At 43.8% G+C, this 20,559-nt stretch overlaps 1 protein-coding gene across 2 annotated transcripts in view; it reads right to left on the minus strand.

Annotated features, from left to right (window-relative positions):
• Positions 1-20,559, minus strand: part of qsox1 (quiescin Q6 sulfhydryl oxidase 1) — a 119,858-nt gene that overhangs the window by 33,634 nt on the left and 65,665 nt on the right. For both annotated transcript variants that reach the window (XM_043699922.1, XM_043699923.1), the window contains exons 6-8: positions 16,848-16,993; positions 7,643-7,774; positions 5,900-6,029 (exon numbers count right to left, since the gene is read on the minus strand). In XM_043699922.1, the coding sequence (XP_043555857.1) occupies positions 5,900-6,029; positions 7,643-7,774; positions 16,848-16,993 (408 nt within the window). The remainder of the gene's footprint in view (positions 1-5,899; positions 6,030-7,642; positions 7,775-16,847; positions 16,994-20,559) is intronic.

Here is a 20,559-nt window from a genome sequence, read left to right on the forward strand (position 1 = left end):
TGAGTGCCGAACCAGAGGAGACAGCTTAAAAATACGGGGTAGACCATTTAGGACAGAGATGGGGAGAAACTTCTTCACCCAGAGAGTGGTGGCTGTGTGGAATGCTCTGCCCCAGAGGGCAGTGGAGGCCAAGTCTCTGGATTCATTTAAGAAAGAGTTGGATAGAGCTCTCAAGGATAGTGGAATCAAGGGTTATGGAGATAAGGCAGGAACAGGATACTGATTAAGGATGATCAGCCATGATCATATTGAATGGTGGTGCAGGCTCGAAGGGCAGAATGGCCTACTCCTGTACCTATTGTCTATTGTAGTATAGTATGCGAAGGTTGATCAACCTACATGGTGTCAGAAATCATTGCGATGTTCAGTTCCTAGTTAAATGCTGGCTAAAGTCTCTCGCGCTAATGCACTCCTCTGCTGATACCATAACCAGTTAAATGTCAAATGCTCCCCATCACTGTGGATGGCCAAGTTGCACATCAGGAAGGAACGGCAGAGCAACAGGAGATTTGGTAATTGCATGCCAGCTGGGTCAGTAAATATGGATATCCTCCCCCACTTCACTCGTTTGCAGCCTCTGCCATAGCTGCGGTGCTATCAGCTCACTGCCCTCTTCACCGACAGAGCACATGCCAAGAACAAACTGTAGTGGCTAGCTGGGGAGAACAGACTTGGAGCCAAATTAAATAGTGCACCTCAGAGATTTTGCAATGCCAAAAAGGTGGTATACAAATGCAAGTTATTGCTGGCAAGGCTAGACTACATAGAAGGGAAGACTGCTAGTCAGGGATAAGGTGCGAGAGCTGAGTGTGGTGATGTATTTCATTGAACCCATTTGTGAGATATTTTCAGTTTAAAATATGCTTGCTCTTGGTAGTTTCTACACGTTTTCTTTGTTATTCCAACAAATTAATTGTGATAACACAAACCAAAATATTAAACACATTAACTGTGAAAAATTGCACCAATTCCTCCTGTATAGCTTGTCATTTTGAAGAGTTTCCCTAATAGACTGGAATGACTTATTAAAGGAATCAGACTGACCCTGCCTGAAGAGCCAGATCCCTCTTTTCTCCTCTTCACTTTGAAAGCAGATGCAACACCCATTGGCTCATGTCCCTTTGTATGCGTCTAATGACCCCTGCAGACAGTGGGACTGAAAAGGTCAAGGCGTCAATTCTGTGACCACTTACCAGTCGTTAAAGCAGCCAGGCATTCAAGTCTTGATAAACAGCTCAACTTGACAGAGCAGCTGGAGGTGTGGATGGGGGATGGAGGGATACATGCTGGTGACCCAACAGCCTCCTGCCAGGACAGAGAGCTGCTGCTCTGCAAGGGTCACATGTGGGGGTCAGTGTCGAAGCTGAACTCTGTCACCTAGAGCTGCTGGCTATTAGCTACCCTTACACTGCTACCACTGAATTTCAACCATGAATGGGGATCAGTGTCAGCAGCTTGAAGCTTTGAGGAACTGTCATCTCTCACCAACTCAAAACTAAGGCTGGGTTCCAGAGACATGGAGTGTCTGGAGTTATATCACCGACGCAGCTTTTGGTGCTAGTCCAATACTACCTCACAGCAAGGCTAATTTTCTTCACTGGAGTTGATCAACTGAAGCTTGCATACAATTTGGTGTTAAGTTGGAAGGCTGATTGGTCTTGTTCTGTGCTGTGGGATTTTCTGGAGACAGCCATAAGGTTGGGTGGAGGTGGGTTAGATAATGGAAAAATAAATCAGAGTCTCAGATGGTCATCATCTCACAGCTTAGTTCTCAAGAATCAATTACTGCTGCTGTCTTGGATGGTATAGAACTGCTTGGTGGAGCTTTGCTACTATTGGGCAGCAGAGGAGCATAGGTGAGTTGGACCAAAGGGTCTGATTCCGTGCTGTACATCTCTGAGACTCTCTATGATGCTGTCATTAAGGAGGGAATTCTGGGATTTTGTCCCAGTGACAGTGACAGAACAGTCAGATGGTTTGAAAGGGAGATTACAAAGTGGTGGCATTCCCGAATATCTGCTGCCCTCGTCCTTCTGGAGGGAAGTGGTTGTAGGTTTGGAAGGTGCTGTCTAAAGATCTTTGGTGAATTTCTACAATTGTGGATAGCACACAAGTGCTGCAGCTGAGCATCGGTTGTGGAGGGAGTGGATGCTTGTGCGTGTGGTGTCAATCAAGTTGGCTACTTCGTCCTGGATAGTGTCAAGCGTCTTGAATGTTGTTGGCGTTACATCCACGCAAGTGGGAAGTATTCCATGACATTCCTGACTTGTGCCTTGTATATAGTGGTCCAACTCTGGGGAGTCAGGAAGTGAAATATTCACTGGGGCGGTACAGTGGCTCAGTGGTTAACACTGCAGCCTCACAGCACTAGGGACTCAGGTTTGATTCCAGCCTCGGGGGACTGTGTGGAGTTTGCACATTCTCCCTGTGTCTGTGTGGGTTTCCTCCGGGTGCTCTGGCTTCCTTCCACAGTCCAAAGATGTGCAGGTCAGGTGGATTGGCCATGCTAAATTGCCCATAGCGTTAGGTGCATTAGTCAGAGGGAAATGGGTCTGGGTGGGTTACACTTCGGAGGGTTGGTGTGAACTTGTTGGGCAGAAGGGCCTGTTTCCACACTGTAGGTAATCTAATCTAATCACTGCAGTATCCAAAGCCTCTGACCTGCTCTTGTAGCCACTCTGTCAAGGTATTGCCCAGATGTTGTTCCATCTGAACATGGACTGCTTCAGTATCTGAGCCATCATGAATGGTGCTGCATTGTGCAGTCAGCAATGAACATCCCCACTTCTGACCTTATGACAGAGGGCAGGTCAATGATGAAAGCAGTTGAAGATGGTGGGACCTAGCACACTATGCTGAGGAAGTTCTGCTGAGATGATAGACCTCCAACAACAACAACAACAACCATCTTCCCTTTGTGCCAAGTAGGGCTCCAACTAGTGGAGTTTGCCCCCCTTATACCCATTGATTCCAGTTTTGCTAGTGTTCCTGGATTCCACACTCAATCAAATGCAGCCTTCATGTCAAGGGCTGTCACTCCCACCTCCCCTCTGGAATTCAGCTCTCTGAACCATGTTTGAACCAAGGCTGTAATGAGGTCAGGAGCTGAGTGGCCCTGGTGGAAGCCAAACTGGGCGTCACTCAGCAGATTGTTGCTGAGCAGGTGCTGTTTGAGAGTACTGTTGATGACACCTTCCATTACTTTACTGACAATTGAGAGTAGACTGATGGATGGTAATTGGCTGAGTTAGATTTGTCCTGCTTTTTGTTTACAGGATACACCTGGGCAATTTTCCACAGTGTTGAATACACACCAGTGGTTGTAACTGTACTGGAACAGCTTAGCTAGGGGAACGGCAAGGTCTGGAGCACAAGTCTTCAGTATTATTGCTGGTGTGTTTTGTCAGGGCCCATAGCCTTTGCAGTATCCAGTGCCTCCGACTGTTTCTTGTTATCATGTGGAGTGAATCAAATTGGCTGAAAACTGGTATCTGTGATGCTGGGGACCACCGGAGGAGGCCAAGGTGGATCAACCACTTGGCACTTCTGGCTGAAGATTGCTGCGAATGTTTCAGCCTTATCTTTTGTACTGATGTGCGGGCTTCTTCCATCATTGAGAATGGGAATATATGTGGAGCGTCCTCCTCCAGCAAGTTGTTAATTATCCACTGCTATTCATGACTGGATTTGGCAGGACTGTAGAGCTTGCTTCCATAGATTGTGGGACCGCTTAGCTCTATCACTTGCTGCTTGTGCTGTTTGGCATGTGAGTAGTCCTGTTTGGTCGCTGCACCAGGTTGACACCTCATTTTCAGGTTTGCCTGGTGCTGCTCCTGGCATGCCCTCCTGCACTGTCCATTGAACCAGGGTTGAATCCCTGGCTTGATGGCAATGGTTAAATGGGGGATATGCTGGACCATGGGGGTTGCAGATCGTGCTGAAGTTCAGTTCTGCTGCTGTTGATGGACCTCAGCGCCTCATGGATGCCCTGTCTTGAGTTGCTAGATCTGTTTGAAGTCTGTCCCATTTTGTACAGTAACAGTGCCACACAGCATATGGAGGTTATTCCCAACGTGAAGGTGGGACATTGTCTCCACAAGGACTGTGCAGAGGTCACTCTTAGTGATACCGGCATGGACAGATGCACCTGTAGCCGGCAGACTGGTGAGGATGAGGTCAGGTTCCTCTAGCTGGTTCCCTAAACAGATCCAGTTTAGCAGCTATATCCTTTAGGACCCCACCAGCTCAATCAGTAATGTTGCTGCTGAGCCACTCTTGGTGGTGGATGTTTAAACTCCCCTCCCCCACCCTACCCACCTAGAGTATGTTTTGTGCCCTTGCCACCCTCAGTGCTTGCCCCAAATTTTGCAGGTTTACCGATTCGTCAGCAGAAAGAGGTTTCCTTGCCCATGTTTAATCTGGAGCTATGCAACTTCATGGAGTCCAGAGTCAATGTTGAGGACTCCGACGCCACTCCCTCCCGACTGTATACCACTGTGCCGCCACTCTGCTGGGTCTGTCCTGCTGGTGGGACAGGACATATCCAAGGATGGTGATGGTGGCACCTGGGATGTTAAATTTTCAAGGAATCTATGGTCAGCTTGCTTTCAAATAATTTGAGAGAAACCAAAAATATTTTTTATAGAAATTGCAACTGTAGCAAAATGACACTTGATTTTGCACTTAGCAAACTTTGAAGGTGTACATGAGCAGTGTTGGACCAGCCACGATCCCTGTGAATGGTGGAGTAAGCTCACAGGATCGTATGACCTTCCCCTGTTCCTATATCTGGCCTTATGTCAGAGGTACAAAGGGTAATATTCAAGATACTGTTCAGTAATAACGTTAGCATTAAAGTTGTAACTTTGCTAATGATCCCATTCTATTAAAAATCCTGTTTAGAATTCACTGTCAGCAGATGGAGGAGCTAGGCAAGGAAACTCCCATCCTTAAATTTGAGCAAATTCATTTTCGCTTCATTTCTAGATTTGAGTTAGTCATTGAACTGTACAGCATGGAAACAGACCCTTCCGTCCGACTCGTCCATGCCGACCATGAGGAGATATCCTAAATTAATCTAGTCCCATTTCCCAGCAGGACGTAATACCTCACTTTTGATTTGTTGCCAACTTACTTACTCTCAACCTGTACGTTTGCTCAACTCTCATTATTGATTTTATTGAGAAGATTAAATTTAATTGCATCAAAAAGTGCAACATCTAAATGTAACACACAGGAAAATGTGATGTGACAACGAAATGATATTGGTACAATTTAAATGTCCAATATAAATAGTGTCATCATTATCTTGCCTCAAAATTTGAGAAAGATTTACTCAGGACCAAGAATGTTATTGAGCTGAAAGTCACACTGCAGTCAGTCGGTACTCAGCAATATTAGCTCTTTCGTTCTGTAAAACTCATTACTGTTAGACAGCCAGTAGCCTCAACAGAATTAATGGAAAATCCCACACTTATACAGTGACCCTCACCTTGCTGAGTAAACTAGAAGCTCATACAGTGAGAAACAAACAGACACTGCAGGCAGTGACACAGTAAGGCACTCATTCCCTGCTGGAAACAAATCCTTTACAAGGTATCACTGAATTATGAAATCCCACTAAAATGAAAATAGTTTCAAATTCATCCCCATATGGAACGTCACAGTTTGAGATAAAACATGGAATAGATCCACCACAGTACCTTTTATGAAATTAGAATGAGGGAAATCATGTAAAAGTACTTTAAAAAGATTAATGCTAAAGGTAGCTTATAAGGTGTCCTTTAAAGCAACACCTTTCAGCTTGAGAGACCTTCTTATCCCTCTCTCACAAACTCCAGTTAAATTCAACACAGTTCAAATTTCAGTATTACATGTCCAAACTCACTGTGCAACTAACCTTTGTGAGCACACCGATGAAGTGTTTCAGGGCAGTGAGGTTCTTTCCAGATAGCACCTGATGTATTCCCACCTCCATTTTGAGAGAGTAGTAAAGTGATGACTCCAGGTCAGCCATGTATACCTTGGAACTGCGGGCAGCAACACATGCAAACATTCAGCGATACAGTTAGATAGCAATATGGGAATGGAGTTACACCTTAACAGAGTCAGAGAGAGAGAGAGAGAGAGAGAGAGAAAGAGAGAGAATACAGTCACACATTAACAGAAATAGTGAGAGATTGAGACAAGAGACAGTTACACCAAGAGAGAATACAGTTACACCTTCATAGAGAGAGAAGTAAAGTTGCATTCTGACAGTGAGTGGGAATGATACAGTTAATCGAGTGTATCTGAAACTCTCCCTCTATGAAGTTAGCTAGACAAGTAATCAACTCATTAATCTAAAGTCATATTTATATAACAGAAGTGCATTATTCATTTGTTTGTATTGCAAAACCAGAATCTATTTGGCATTTCATATAATTTTTGATACATTATAATCATGAGTAGACTAAGCCTGATGAAGAGCTTTTGCCCGAAATGTCGATTCTGCTGCTCCTCGGATACTGCCTGACCTGCTATGCTTTTCCAGCACCACACTCTTGACGCTAATCTCCAGCATTTGCAGTCCTCACTTTCGCCTAAGCATTAGATCAGCCCATTGTCCAGTTCTGGTAAATGGGAGGTTAGGAAGAGGGGGAACAATGAGCTCCCCCTTGCTTCACCAAGTGGTAATATACACTAGCCATTGAAACTTACCTTCACTAGCAAGCTCAAACTTCCAACCTAATGTGTTTAACAAGGTAACCACTCCCTGGCTGAAGAAATTCCTCCTCATCCTAGCTCTAACGACATTTACACATCTAACTCTTCCTTTCCCTCTTCTTCCTCTATGAAGATCGTCCAAGGTAGCCAAGCAGGAGGCTGGAAGAACACAGCAAGCCAGGCAGCATCAGGAGGTGGAGAAGTCGACGTTTCGGGTGTAACCTTTCTTCAGGATTCCAGCATCTGCAGTTTTTTTGTCTCTGAGAAGGTCATCAGCAAATAAGACCTAAGTGCTTATTCAATTCAACAATGCTGGTTGGATAGGACCAAAGGGGCTCGGGGAGGTTGGGGGATGTGGTGCTGTTGCATGGTGAGGCCTATTGCTCTCCCCCATCATATTTATCCCATCAGTGCCCACCATGGGAATGTGATTGCACAAGACAGGGGGCAGAGGAGATTCACCAGGATGCTGGCGTGATTCAGCTATGAAGGAAGAATAGATAAGCTGGAGTAGTTTTCCTTTTGAGTGGAAAAGGTTGAGGGAGGATCTGAATGAGGAATACAAAGTTCTGAGAGACATAGACAGGGTAGATACAGAGATTTATTCCCTCTTGCTAGAGGTGGCCATGACCAAGGGACACAGTTTTAGGGTGAGGAGCAGGAGATTGAGAGAGAATTTGAGGAAAATCTTTTTCACCCAGGGACTGGTGGATATCTGGAATTCACTGCTAAAAAAGGGTAATGGAGGCAGGTATCCTCAAGACATTTGAGAAGTATTTAGATGAGCACTTGAAATGCCATGGCATACAAGGCAACAATGCTGGAAAATGGGATCAGAATAGAGAGATGCTTAATGTCTAGTGCAGACATGATGGACTGAAAGGCCTTTTCCCATGCTGTTAAAAACTCTGTGACTCAACTATTCATGGCATCTTACCTGTCAAAGTCTCTCCATGGTGGTGCAGTGGTCATGTTTATGGGCTCTACTGTAGGCAGACTCGGAGCGACGCGCATCACCCCTGGCAACCGGCTCAAGTAATACTTGTAGAAAGCGCGTATTGGCATTTTCCTGCAGATTGAGAAACAGCCAGTTTCAGCACAAAGAATATTCATCGTTTCACCTCAAACCCTTTTAGCAGTAAAAACATTTCACCAGAGAGTTGCCAGGTTCACACTATCTCTGTGACTGCCTCTAGCTCTTCAGCTTCTACATTGCCCAGCATCCTTAAAACTTTGCTTTCAAGCTCTCAATTCCTCAACTGCATGCCACCTGTCCGTCGGCTGACCAAGCCATCACCTGCCCATAAAACTATAAGTGACAGGGCTAAATTAGGCCATCTAGCCCATCAAGTCTGCTCTACCATTTGATCATGTTTTTCAACCTCATTCGCTTGCTTTTACTCCTTAACCCTTGATCCCCTTACTAATCAGGAACCTATGGGGCACCATAGTGGCTCAGTGGTTAGCACTGCTGCCTCAAAGCGCCAGGGACCTTGGTTCGATTCCAGCCTTGGGCAACTGTCTGTGTGGAGTTTGCACATTCTCCCCATGTCTGCGTGGGTTGCCGCCGGGTGCTCCAGTTTCCTCCCACAGTCCAAAGATGCACAGGTCAGGTGAACTGGTCATTCTAAATTGCCCACCGTGTTAGGTGCATTAGTCAGAGGGGAAATGGGTCTGGGTGGATTACTCTTTGGAGGGTCGGTGTGGACTTGTTGGGCTGAAGGGCCTGTTTCCACACTGTAGGAAATATAAACTAATCTATCTATCCCTGTCTTAAATACATTCAATGGTTTGGCCTCTGCGGCAATGTGTTTAACAAAGTAACCACTCCCTAGCTGAAGAAATTCCTCCTCATCCTAGCTCTAATGACATTTACACATCTAACTCTTCATTTCCCTCTTCTTCCTCTATGACCCTTGAACTTTGCTGGTGAAAGCATGGCTTCAGCTACACATAATCCTTTTCAATAATAGTCAAATTACTGTATGGCTCTCCTTGCAAGCCATCTATCCCACCAAGCTATTGATTGCCACTCCTAATGTTGTTCATTCAGTGACATGATAATATCTCTACTGTATACCTTGAGTTCACCTCCAATATTAAAGGTACTTATAAATCAAAGTTGTGGCCTGTCCCTTTGCTATTCTCTTTAATTAACTACCAATTATCATCAATACCTTGTGAGGAACAACAATGAAATTATCTATGTTCTATATCCTCCATGATTCTCAATCAACATCACAAAAAGAGGTTATCAGGTTGCTGTCTGTGGAGTTAGTTGCACAAATTAGTTGGAGAAAGTGAGGACTGCAGATGCTGGAGATCAGAGCTGAAAATGTGTTGCTGGAAAAGTGCAGCAGGTCAGGCAGCATCCAAGGAGCAGGAGAATTGACGTTTCGGGCATGAGCCCTTCTTCAGGAATCCTGAAGATTAGTTACCTTGTTTCCTACATTAAATGTTTTCAAAGTACTTTATTGGTATAATGAACTTTGAAATGTCAGTTAGGCTTGAAACGTCAGCTCTTTTCTCTCCTTACAGATGCTGCCAGACCTGCTGAGATTTTCCAGCATTTTGTCTTTTATCTTCCAAACTCGTTCCAAAATGAGAGAATTTAAGAAGGCAACCGGGGAAGTCGAATAATTACTAGCTTTACCAACAAAGTCTACAACTGAAAAATAGGATAAAGATTTGAGACCCATGCTGTTAACACTGAACAGCTTTCTGATATGGTTCAGGAAGTTATTCAATTATATCACAGCTTTTCAGGACAACGATATCAGGCCATTAAATACTGAACTTGCCAGCAATGCTTAGATACACACTAAGAAACCCAGAAAGACATACAGCATAATATTACTGACAAAAGGATACGGGGTAAAATGGTCAAGTCACCCGTTGTACATCTTTCCCAACTTTCAGTGGAAACATGAACAGGAAGAGACTTACAAAAGGCAACTGATCTGATTAGCTGCTTTTATGTTATGAAAGTCAAAATTACCTGCACGGGTCCCTGAGAGGAAGAGAAGGAAGCTGAAGTGCTCAAAAAGGAGTCTATTTATAAAGAAACACTGGCAGGTGGAGAGTCCAATGTTGGTGAGGGAACTAAGGGGAAACACAAAGCAGCAGAAAGAAGGAAAAAAGAGACAAAAGTTGTAATAGGCAGACAACAGAGTTAAAAAAGGAGAGGAAAAGCGATAGAAAGATGAGAAAAGAATGGTAACAGAGAAAAGAATTGCAGAGAAAAGCACAAGAAAGGAAGACCTAAGAGACCAGAAACAAAGGGAGGGAAAGTAACTGGGTGGTCTTTGAGGTTTGAAAGAGGCAGTGCCCAACATGCCCCTGCCATTAGTTCTGTGACCTTGCTGCCTGATATTTACTGTTCTGTTTAGCCCCTCTTAAAGACACACACACACAAACACACAGAGGCATGTAGATCTGTCTCTGTTTAACCACGAGCAGATGGAGGCCTCCTACTTGATCACAAATAATTTTCCCCTCCACTAGCTCTGAAGAAAGCCTGGCACTTTGATAATGTCATCAGCACCATCCAATTATCTCCGGCGTCTGTCGCAGGAGACAGCGGAAAGGGAGGCTGCGGCCAGGGACAGGCTTACACTTGACTTTAGCTTCTTACCACATCTGTCCCTCCAGCTCTGATGAAATTCTCCCTGGCAAGTTCCATTTACCCAAATGTGGCGCACTGTCCCAATGCTCCTTGCACTGTGCCATTGCTCGGCACCACGGCATTAATCATCCATTCACCGACAGAACATCCCATCTGCTTGTCACTTAACTCTCCGATCGCACCAGTTGCCCCTGTTCAGTCAACCAGAAAAACCCTATTGTTCTCATGCAACAGTTTGGAACATCTTCCTATTGTGCAGGAGCCATACACTCTCCGGTGCATATTCCATGCAGCGAAATGTTAACTGTTTCGGACTCAGCCAGTGAACGTACCAGAAATTGTACTGGGAAGGGAACGCCAGGTTCCTGTTTCAGTTGTGTTTCCCCCCTCTCCCTATATGGCTACATGTTTTAAAAGAGACTGAGAAATGCATTATTTGTAAAACCCTCACTCACTGTTCCAATCTACATGATGGCACAGTGGTTAGCACTGCTGCCTCACAGAGACCTGGGTTCAATTCCCACCTCAGGCAATTGTCTGTGTGGAGTTTGCACATTCGCCCGGTGTCTGCGGTTTCCTCCCACAGTCCAAAAACGTGCAGGTTAGGTGAATTGGCCAGGCTAAATTGCCTGTAGTGTTAGGTGAAGGGGTAAATGTAGGGGAATGGGTCTGGGTGGATTGCTCACCAGTCACCACTCACACACACCCCACCAACTCCCCAAGTCCCAATCCACCAATATAAGCTGGTCGTTCCCAGACTGCTGTTCATGGAAATTTCCCATGTCCTCATGGCAACCTCAGTTCCTACAAGACTGCAATGTGGATTCTGAAGATGTGTGGGGTACCTCTCCAGGCGAAAATGGGTACTGCAGATGCTGGAAATTAGAGTCAAGTTTAGAGTGGTGCTGGAAAAGTACAGCAGGCCTGATGAAGGGCTTTTGCCCGAACTGTTGATTTTCCTGCTCCTCGGAGGCTGCCTGACCTGCTGTGCCTTTCCAGCATCACACTAATCTTGAGCGTACCTCTCCATACCATCCCAGCCAATCTGCATCCCTCAATGTCATTTAATAACAAAACAAATCTAATTGCTATTGTACTCCTATTCATATGAAACCTCACAATATACAAATTGTCTCGTGTATCCTACATTACAGCAACAATGTTTCAAAGGCAATGAATTAGCAAGGCATGTTGGGGTTGTGGAAGGTTCCTGTATTAATTCCAAAATCTTTTTCCCTTATTATTTCAGCAAGACTTGGCTTGACAGCATTCCCCTGTGGACATGCTGGCTCCATGATTTACCTCTCACAAATCAGTTCCACGGCAACTCAGACAATGCACTGATCTTTGCCCTCTCCCCTCCTCTTACTCCTCCCCACCGTAAACTCAATGTTATCCAAAATGGAGTACTTTTCAGGGAGGGCTCTGCTGTAAAGCCTCCACATCAGGCATTTAAACATGGTGCAGCCCACTTTGTACAATAGCTCAATGCCAACACTCTGCGCAGAGTGCTGCTGCTGCTGCCCGAGCGATGGCCTATGGAATGACTTACATGGCATCATACACCACCTCAGGACCTGCCATAGTGCCTTCCAGTAAATGAGTTACTTATCGAGTCTCGTCACTGTCTTATTGCAGGAAAAAAAACAGCAGCCAATCTGTGCACAACTAGCACCCATGAACAGTAATGTGGAAAAAGTCCAGATTTAGCAGCATGGTGGCTCAGTGGTTAGCACAGCTGCTTCACAGCTCCAGGGTCCCAGGTTCAATTCCAACCTCAGGCGACTGTCTGTGTGGAGTTTGCACATTCTCCCTGTGTCTGCGTGGGTTTCCTCCCATAGTCCAAAGATGTGCAGGTTAGGTGAATTGGCCATGCTAAACTGCCTATAGTTTTAGGTGCATTAGTCAGAGGGAAAAGGGGTTTGGGTGGGCTGCTCCTCGGAGGGTCAGTGTGGACTTCTTGGGCCGAAGGGCCTGTTTCCACACTGTAGGGAATTTAATCTAATGTTAATCTAGTCTAGCAATGATGGTTGAAGGGTCAGCGGACAGGGCAGAACTCCCTGCTATTCTTTAAACAACATTGTAGGATATTTTACATCTGCTGGATGGAGCAGTCCAAACCTTGTTTTGATAACCTTACCCCCAAGGTGACACGTGGAGAGCAATTCTTCGCTTGAACTTTGTGTTTAAGCCTCTGGAATAGATCTCAGACGCACAGCCTTACTAAACGAAGGCAACACTTAGAAAGGAGTACCTATGGGTCTGCTGAGCACTGTTCTCAGCTACCTGCTGTCAACCATTATGTGTCTAGCTCATACTCATCTGGATCAATTTGCAAATTCCTTTGCATGTCTTACTCACTCTGGTGGACAGCTATTGGAAAGTGTGGCGCTGGAAAAGCACAGACAGAGAATCTACGTTTCGGGCATGAGCCCTTCAAGAGGAATGTGGATGAAATTCCTGACAAGGGGCTCATGCCCGAAACATCGATTGTCCTGCTCTTCGGATGCTGCCTGACCTGCTGTGCTTTTCCAGCACCACACTATTCAACTCTGAGCTCCAGCATCTGCAGTCCTCACTTTCTCTTGGTGGACAGCTGATGCAGTAGGCCCGGCAACCTCAGCCACCTTCCTTGGCATGGCCATCAATTGGCAAAATGACTCTGAACACCAATGCTTTAGATCTGCAAGAGTGGCAGCACCGAAGTGGCAATGTGCTAGGACATGATGTGTTATTTGAGAAACCATGTCTGGGACAATGCTCCTGACAGGGACTCCCAGTCCTCCTCGTCGAGGTGCTGAAAAGGAGCCTGTTGTCCATTATTTCCTGGAATCTAGGATCATGGCAGCATTGGGAAAGAATCAGGGACAAGCTCTGTAGCTACCTGCCTTTTATAACATCACTCAGAGCAATTGGGAAAAGGGCAGAGAAAAACATTCACTCGTGTACATGCAAATACTTGCACCTGCAAGCATGCTTATTATAAATGCCTCCCAGGTCTGTTCGGAAATGCTGACGCTCTGTCATTAGGAATACAATACATTGCTGTGCTGACTTTGTCATCAGTCCTTAACTCGGTTATGAGCTGCAGCATGTCCGTAATTTCTGCAGACATCATACACTAACACACAGTGCTATGGGCACTTAGAGAAGTTATAAATCAAAAACTGTAGCAGACAAACCTGTATGAACCAGGAAATGTATCGAAGGGAGGGGAGAACATTACACTGTGCATAATCAAAACCTACTTTACAACATTACTGGTAGAGGTTAAAAAAAAATCTATCAATAGTCAAGATTAGATTGGCCAGGTAGATTAAAAAAAGGCATGAAAAGACAAGGGAACATATGTGGGTAACTAGAGTGAGAAGTATTTAGGCCAATCCTATAACACACTCCAAAAACTCATCCTCCAGTGTCGATATTCAGTTGGTGAACTCAGTCAGTATGCAGAGTGGTCACCCATGATAGTTACTGTCCATGCTACATGCTTCTCATCTCCTTATAAATACCATGCCCCACACGACCACTACTATTTGCTGGCCGATAAATAACTCCTATCAATGTCTGCTGTCTCTTGCTGTTTCTTTGTTCCACCGAAACAGTTTCAAATAACTTCTTCCGATTTAAGATCCTCCCTCACTGGTCCCATCTTTTATTAGTGCAACTCCATTTCCTTGTCCTTCTCAGCTATCCTTCTGAAATGTTGAATAATCAGCTCCCGTCCAGTATCATTTCTATAATGGGAATTTGATCATGCCCAAGGACTCGATTTGTGATTAAGCTGTCTACCTTGTTGTGGATGCTACATATATTCAGCTAGAGCGCCCTCAACTTTTCCTTCATGACATGATGATTGACTTTGCTCTCCTGTCTTTGAGTCTTCCTAATCTCCTTCTAATTTTTTGTTACTGACTTCACTTCCTTCCAATTTGGGTTACCCCTCAGTTTCCCAAGCTCCTGATATCCTAGTTAAAATCCACCCTGAGTACTAGCAAATCTTCCTGCGAGTACATCATTCCCAGTCCCATTGAGGTGTAAGCTGTTCAGGTTCTGCCACCCCTGCACCAATTCTTCAGAAATCTGATGCTCACTCGCTCCTACAGTTCTTCAACCATATATTCAAATGATCAATCATCTTCACTCGCATGTGGCACTGGGAGTGATCCTGAGATTACTGCTTTGTAATTTCCTTCCTAACTCCCTGAAATGTGCCTCAGGACCTTACTCCTGTTCCTACCTATGCCACAGATATCCATGTGGACCATGACTTCTGACCAATCCCCTCCCCCCGTGTAAGGATGTCCTTCAGCCCTTCCATGATATCCTTGACCCTAGGGAGGCAGCACACAGTTGTTCCTGGAGTCACATTTACTGCCACAGAAATGCCTCTCTGACCCCCTGATTATGGATCTCTAATGATCACTCCTCTGATGAGGCTGTACAGGAAACTGGTGAGCCCTCTTTTAGAAATATTATGCCTGTTCTGGTTGCCCATGTATAGGAAGGGTATTATTAAGCTGGGTCAGGAGAAATTTACCAGGATGTTGCTGGGTATGGAAGGTTTCAGTTATAAAGAAAAGCTGGATAGGCTGGGACTTCTTTCACTGGAACATAGGAGGTTGAGAGGCGACTTGATAGAAGTTTATAAAATAATGAGAGGTATTGATAGAGCTAATGGTAGTTGACTTTTCTTCAGGATAGGGGATTTCAAAAATAGAACTCACATTTTTAAGGTTAGAGGACAGAGATTTTAAAAAGACATGAGGAGCAAATTTTTTACATGGAGCGTGGTTCGCGTGTGGAATGAACCTCCTGAGGAAGTGGTGGATGTTGGTTCAATTCCAACATTTAAAGGACATTTGAATGAGTACAGGATGAACTTGAAATTACAATGTTTATTATAAATATGGAGCGTCTTATTGTAATGGCGTCTTATTTATGCTATCCCAATGCTAGGTATTGGGCCGTGAGGGATTACTCCAGATCATAAGGGGCATGTGATCCAATTATGACTGCGCTTGATGTTACTAAACCTGGGAAGATAGTGGAGAGTTCAACACGAACTGGTTGGACCGAAGGGTCTGTTTGCGTGCTGTATGACTCTGTGACTTGAAAGAAGCAGGATTAGGCCACATGGCTTTTCACCACTGCTGTGCCATTTGATTAGATCATCTCTACTGCGCATTTTCCATATCACTCGCAGCATCTTGCGCATTTAAAGATCTGTGGATCTCGGTGTTGAATATATCTGTTGGCTGAGCCCTTTGAGGTAAAGAGTTCTAAATATGAGAAAAGGCATATTTGGATAACCAAAGCTGTGGTAAGGAAACAAGACATGACTAAATAGGAGAATTCTGGTTTTCCGTTTGTTGTTTACAATGCTTCACCCTGTGGCATTTGCTCACTTTGGGAAGGGCTGGGGATTTCCCACTGTCACATTTAGTTACTCTGGTGAACCTCTGTAATGTTCAAGATTCTAGGTAATTTTATGAATTGATGGATATGTCAAGGAGGGTACCTGAAAGCAAGGGATTCCATGGCCTGTAGCACCGCAGCAGGTTGCTGTGTCGAACCCTTCACTATCTTCCCAGGTTTAGTAACATCAAACATGGTCATAATTAAATCACATACCCCTTATGATGTGGAATAATCCCTCACGGATCAATATCTAGCATTGGGACAGCATAAGTAAGGTGCCATAACAATAAAACTCTCCATATTTATAACAAATACTGTAATTTCAAGTTCATGCTGCTTTCTATTTGCAGAAATAATCGTAGAAGGGATTCTAGCAAGATGAAACACAATTGTAAACTAATTTTACATCATGTCGAGTATTTTGACCAGTCACATCACATCTGGAACACACGCTTAACAATTGCCTCTGAAATAAAAAAAAATAGGGTCTAGGCAATCTTCTTAAACTATCTTGAGGGTCTGGTCTGGTCTATAATACTGATATGATTATTTTTAACACTATTTCCCTTCTAGATGCCCTCATTAGAGTTTGACAATGGGATCCGCCAACGACTTCATATCCTGTATCAAAAACAGAGAAAAACTGCAGCGGAAATAGTTCCTTCCTACCTATTATGATTTACTTCATAATCTGAAATCTTCAACCAAATGATCCATTAACCTTTCGAATTCCAGAAAATGCAATACTAAATTATTTAATCTCCCTTGGTTATTTAACTCTGGTGATTGCATAACCTGGCCAGTCGACTCCCCAAATTATTGCAAATCGGAAGTTTCTTGCTTCTTTGTAATTGGTAATGCTCAAAAGGATGTTTGTTAACATTTCTTTTCAACCTTATGTTTAACAGTAACATAATACTATCAAAGTGAGCTATCTGTATGTGACAGTATAATGGTGTTACTTAACCGTAAAGCCCAGGATCTTCAAGATGTAAGTGTTATGGTGTGACTGAGATTGTAGCTATGGTAGTCGCATACATGGCATGATACCTTATGACAGGCCACACAGAGTGTGCAATTGCAGAGCCATACGTACACTGTGACATTCCTGAAGGTGTTGTTGGCAAAGTATAGATAGCAGGATGGGGTCTTCTGAATGCCAAGCATTGCTGTGAGGTTCGCCTCACTACTCAGAACTCTACGCACAGCGATGTTTTCGTACTGCAGCATATCCAGGGTCACCTGAGAGAACATTACGCATCTTTTAGAATCTTTCTTCAAATCAGCTCAGAGAGACTGTGGACAATAGCACAGAAAAAATAAACTCTGTACGAGTTAAGTTGACTACAACTGCCAAAACAAACGATCAGGACAAGTTTGCAAGTAGTTTATCACAAAACTCAAGCAGTAGGATTTAAACAGTGACAAGAATGGTTCCTGAAGAACAATAGTGGATACTGCAACTATACTTGACATGGAAGTAACACACTGTTTGGAATCTTTATACTTCAACACCCCAGAGTTATCTGAAAATCACCAGTTCCCCCCGCTGGGATGCAATCAATCACCACTTTTGCTTGTTACAGGAAACTAAAAACATTAAAATGAAAAGAAACACAGTTCAAGATTTTTCTTTCGTATCAGTTTTTAAACAAAAGGGCCATCCAGCTGTTCGAAAGGATGCAAACGATCTCAAAAAGATCTTTTAGCACTATTACGAAGAACAGCAGAGAAAGTTATCCCTTGTGATCCACCTCATATTTATCCCTGAATCAACTTCACGGAAAACAGATTATCCAGTCATTAGCATATTGTAGCTCATGGGAGTTTGCTGAGCACAAATTATTTGTTGTGTTTGCAATTACGCTTCACTTCAGAAGGTTCTTCATCATCTGTAAAGGTGCTGAGAGACATCTGGTGGTGATGAAAAGCTCTTCATCAATGCAAGTGTTTCTATCTAATTAATTGACTTGACAGTTCTTCCCAGACACAATAAGATACTGGCCTCTACCAACATCTCTGAGATACCCATTGCTAAGAAGCTTGTCAGCATGAGTGAGCGAAATGCAAGTGGGTAAATCTGCAGCTAGAAAGATTCATCTCTGACACCCATAAACCTTCGGATCAGTTGAAAATGATAAGTTCAAATGTTGTTTGTCAAGTCAAGGGGCTTTGTGGCCTCTCATCTGGAGCAGATGGAGCCGCTTTGTATCAGAAGACAAGTCCCGCAGTTTAAATTTTCTAAGGGAGCTTTTAGTGGTCAGAAAATCAAATACTGGGGTTGCTAACCAACTATCCACGCAGAGCAAGACTGACCACAATACAGACTCCAGCTATTGGCAAGCCAACCAAATGGCAATTTCAATGGACCATAATTTATCACAAAAGTGTGATGCAAGGATATCCTTTATATTATGCTGCGACGGTACTCTTAACAACATTCCATAATGGATGCCTACTTTTCCAGAAAATAAACAGCTTCTTTAAGCCCAGGAATCTCAAATGGACTCTACTATGTAGAATCTTACAATACAGAAACAGCGCATTTGACTGAACAGGTCAAAGATGGTATTCCTGCTTGCTTCACATGAGTATCACTTCATCTCACACTCTTAATACATCCTCTTGTTCCTTTCTCCTTCATTTGCTTATCTATGCTACCCTTAAATGCCTTCATATACGATCGTATATTGATAAGTTGCGTCTCCCAAGAAATCGGAGCGTTTGAGACAATTCTTGATCTTTAGGATGGATTAAGCTTGAATTTGAAAGATAATTACGAGAAGTCAATGACACAAGAGAGAATCCCAAGCTGGACTTGATAGCTACAATGGCAGAGTCAACTGCTTCCAGATATTAAAGGCTGTGTAAAGTCTGAGTATACAGTGAGGCAGTGATGAACAGACTTCTTTTCAGGTCTATGTATTGTCAGAATCATTGGTGACCTTTAAGCGGCAATTGGATAGGTACATGGATGGGTGCTTAAGCTAGGACAAATGTTCGGCACAACATCGTGGGCCGGAGGGCCTGTTCTGTGCTGTATTGTTCTATGTTCTATGTATTGTGGCAGTTCCTATGAGGGCTTGGCACACACACAAGCTGCAAATATGTATTATTAGTTCTTGAGATCTCTCTGTAGACAATGCCAACATTTATCAAGGAATATATGCTAATTCAAGAACAAAATCATGCTTGAGTTCCAGTTCTTTTAAGAACAATCTTTCATAGGTAGCTGACTGAAACAAAACTTCAATGCCACAAAACAGGTCTTGATTCAAATTGTTCTCAATTTCTCCCATTCTTAATCAAAGAGCTGGACCATTACCTATCATGGTCTAAGGGGGTTTCTGGAGCTTCAAAAAAAAGCTACAATTAAATCTACAATAGCATCTGACATTGGACAGTCCCATGACTCAGGAGGAGCACAAAACTGATGCCACATATTTTACCAGAATGACAGATTGGAAGAACATTTAGGCAAAAAGTGAGGACTGCAGATGCTGGAAATCAGAGTCTAGATTAGAGCGGTGCTGGAAAAGCACAGCAGGTCTGGCAGCATCTGAGGAGCAGGAAAATCGACATTTCAGGCAAAAGCCCTTCATCAGGATGACACAACAGCGATGAAGGGCTTTTGCCCGAAACGTCGATTTTCCTGCGCCTCGGATGCTGCCTGACCTGTTGTGCTTTTCCAGCACCACTGTAATCTGGAAGAACATTTAACCAATATTGCTGCCATCCACGTGGTTGTGGTCATGGAAACCATTTTTGCAGATTGGAAACTCTTAATTGTACGACACAAAAACTCAGGAAAGGAGAGGCACACAAAACCCATCTTTTCATTGGGTTAAATCACCATAGCTGTCATTAAGCCAATTATTTTATATATATACACATATATATGTGTGTAACCATCACCAAACTACCAACATTACTAACTTTAAAAAAACAGAACAACAAAGGGGATGGCAGGGAAAGAGACAGGGAACTAACATTAAAATGGAGTTGGCAAACAGAATGTCTTCGGAGTTATCACCTCAAATGCTAATCAGTACCAAGGGTTAGAACCAGTTATTTAGCGGAGGCCAACTGCCTTTCTTACACAGGTTCAAAAGCAAAATCCCAAATGACATGTTTCCTGGGGAGGATTTATGCATAAATGCTTCATGTGGGTGGCACGGTGGTTAGCACTGCTGCCTCACAGAGACCTGGGTTCAATTCCTGCCTCAGGCAACTGTCTGTGTGGAGTTTACATATTCTCCTCGTGTCTGTGTGGGTTTCCTCCGGATGCTCCGGTTTCCTCCCACAATCCAAAGATGTGCAGGTCAGGTGAATTGGCCATGCTTAATTGCCCATAGAGTTAGGTTGTGGGGGAATGGGTCTGGGTGGGTTGCTCCTCGGAGGAGCGGTGTGGACTTGTTGGGCCGAAGGGCCTGTTTCCACACTGTAAGTAATCTAATCTAATATCTTTAAAGGGCATTCCTGAGAGTTCTATTTTTGCACAAACACTAGCACCATTTACACTAACCTTGCAATCAAAAACGGTATCCAACATATTCTAATTTATTCTCCTAAGCATTCCCCATTGCTATGATGGAACAGTACGACAAAACATCCACCTTGTTGCTCGCTTCCTGGCATTGAGGTCATGACTATTTTTCATGACTATAGTATTTAATTGGCTGTGAAATTGCTTTGGGAAAAGTGTGGTGTATCTTTACACAAAATGGAATTTCCATCCCCCTGGTGTTGTATGAGCAATGTAAGAAAGGTGAGAAATATAGAGGAAAGAAACAGAATTTCAAAGTTGA

Source organism: Chiloscyllium plagiosum, chromosome 11 (genome assembly GCF_004010195.1).
Source record: "Chiloscyllium plagiosum isolate BGI_BamShark_2017 chromosome 11, ASM401019v2, whole genome shotgun sequence".
Taxonomy (NCBI): domain Eukaryota; kingdom Metazoa; phylum Chordata; class Chondrichthyes; order Orectolobiformes; family Hemiscylliidae; genus Chiloscyllium; species Chiloscyllium plagiosum.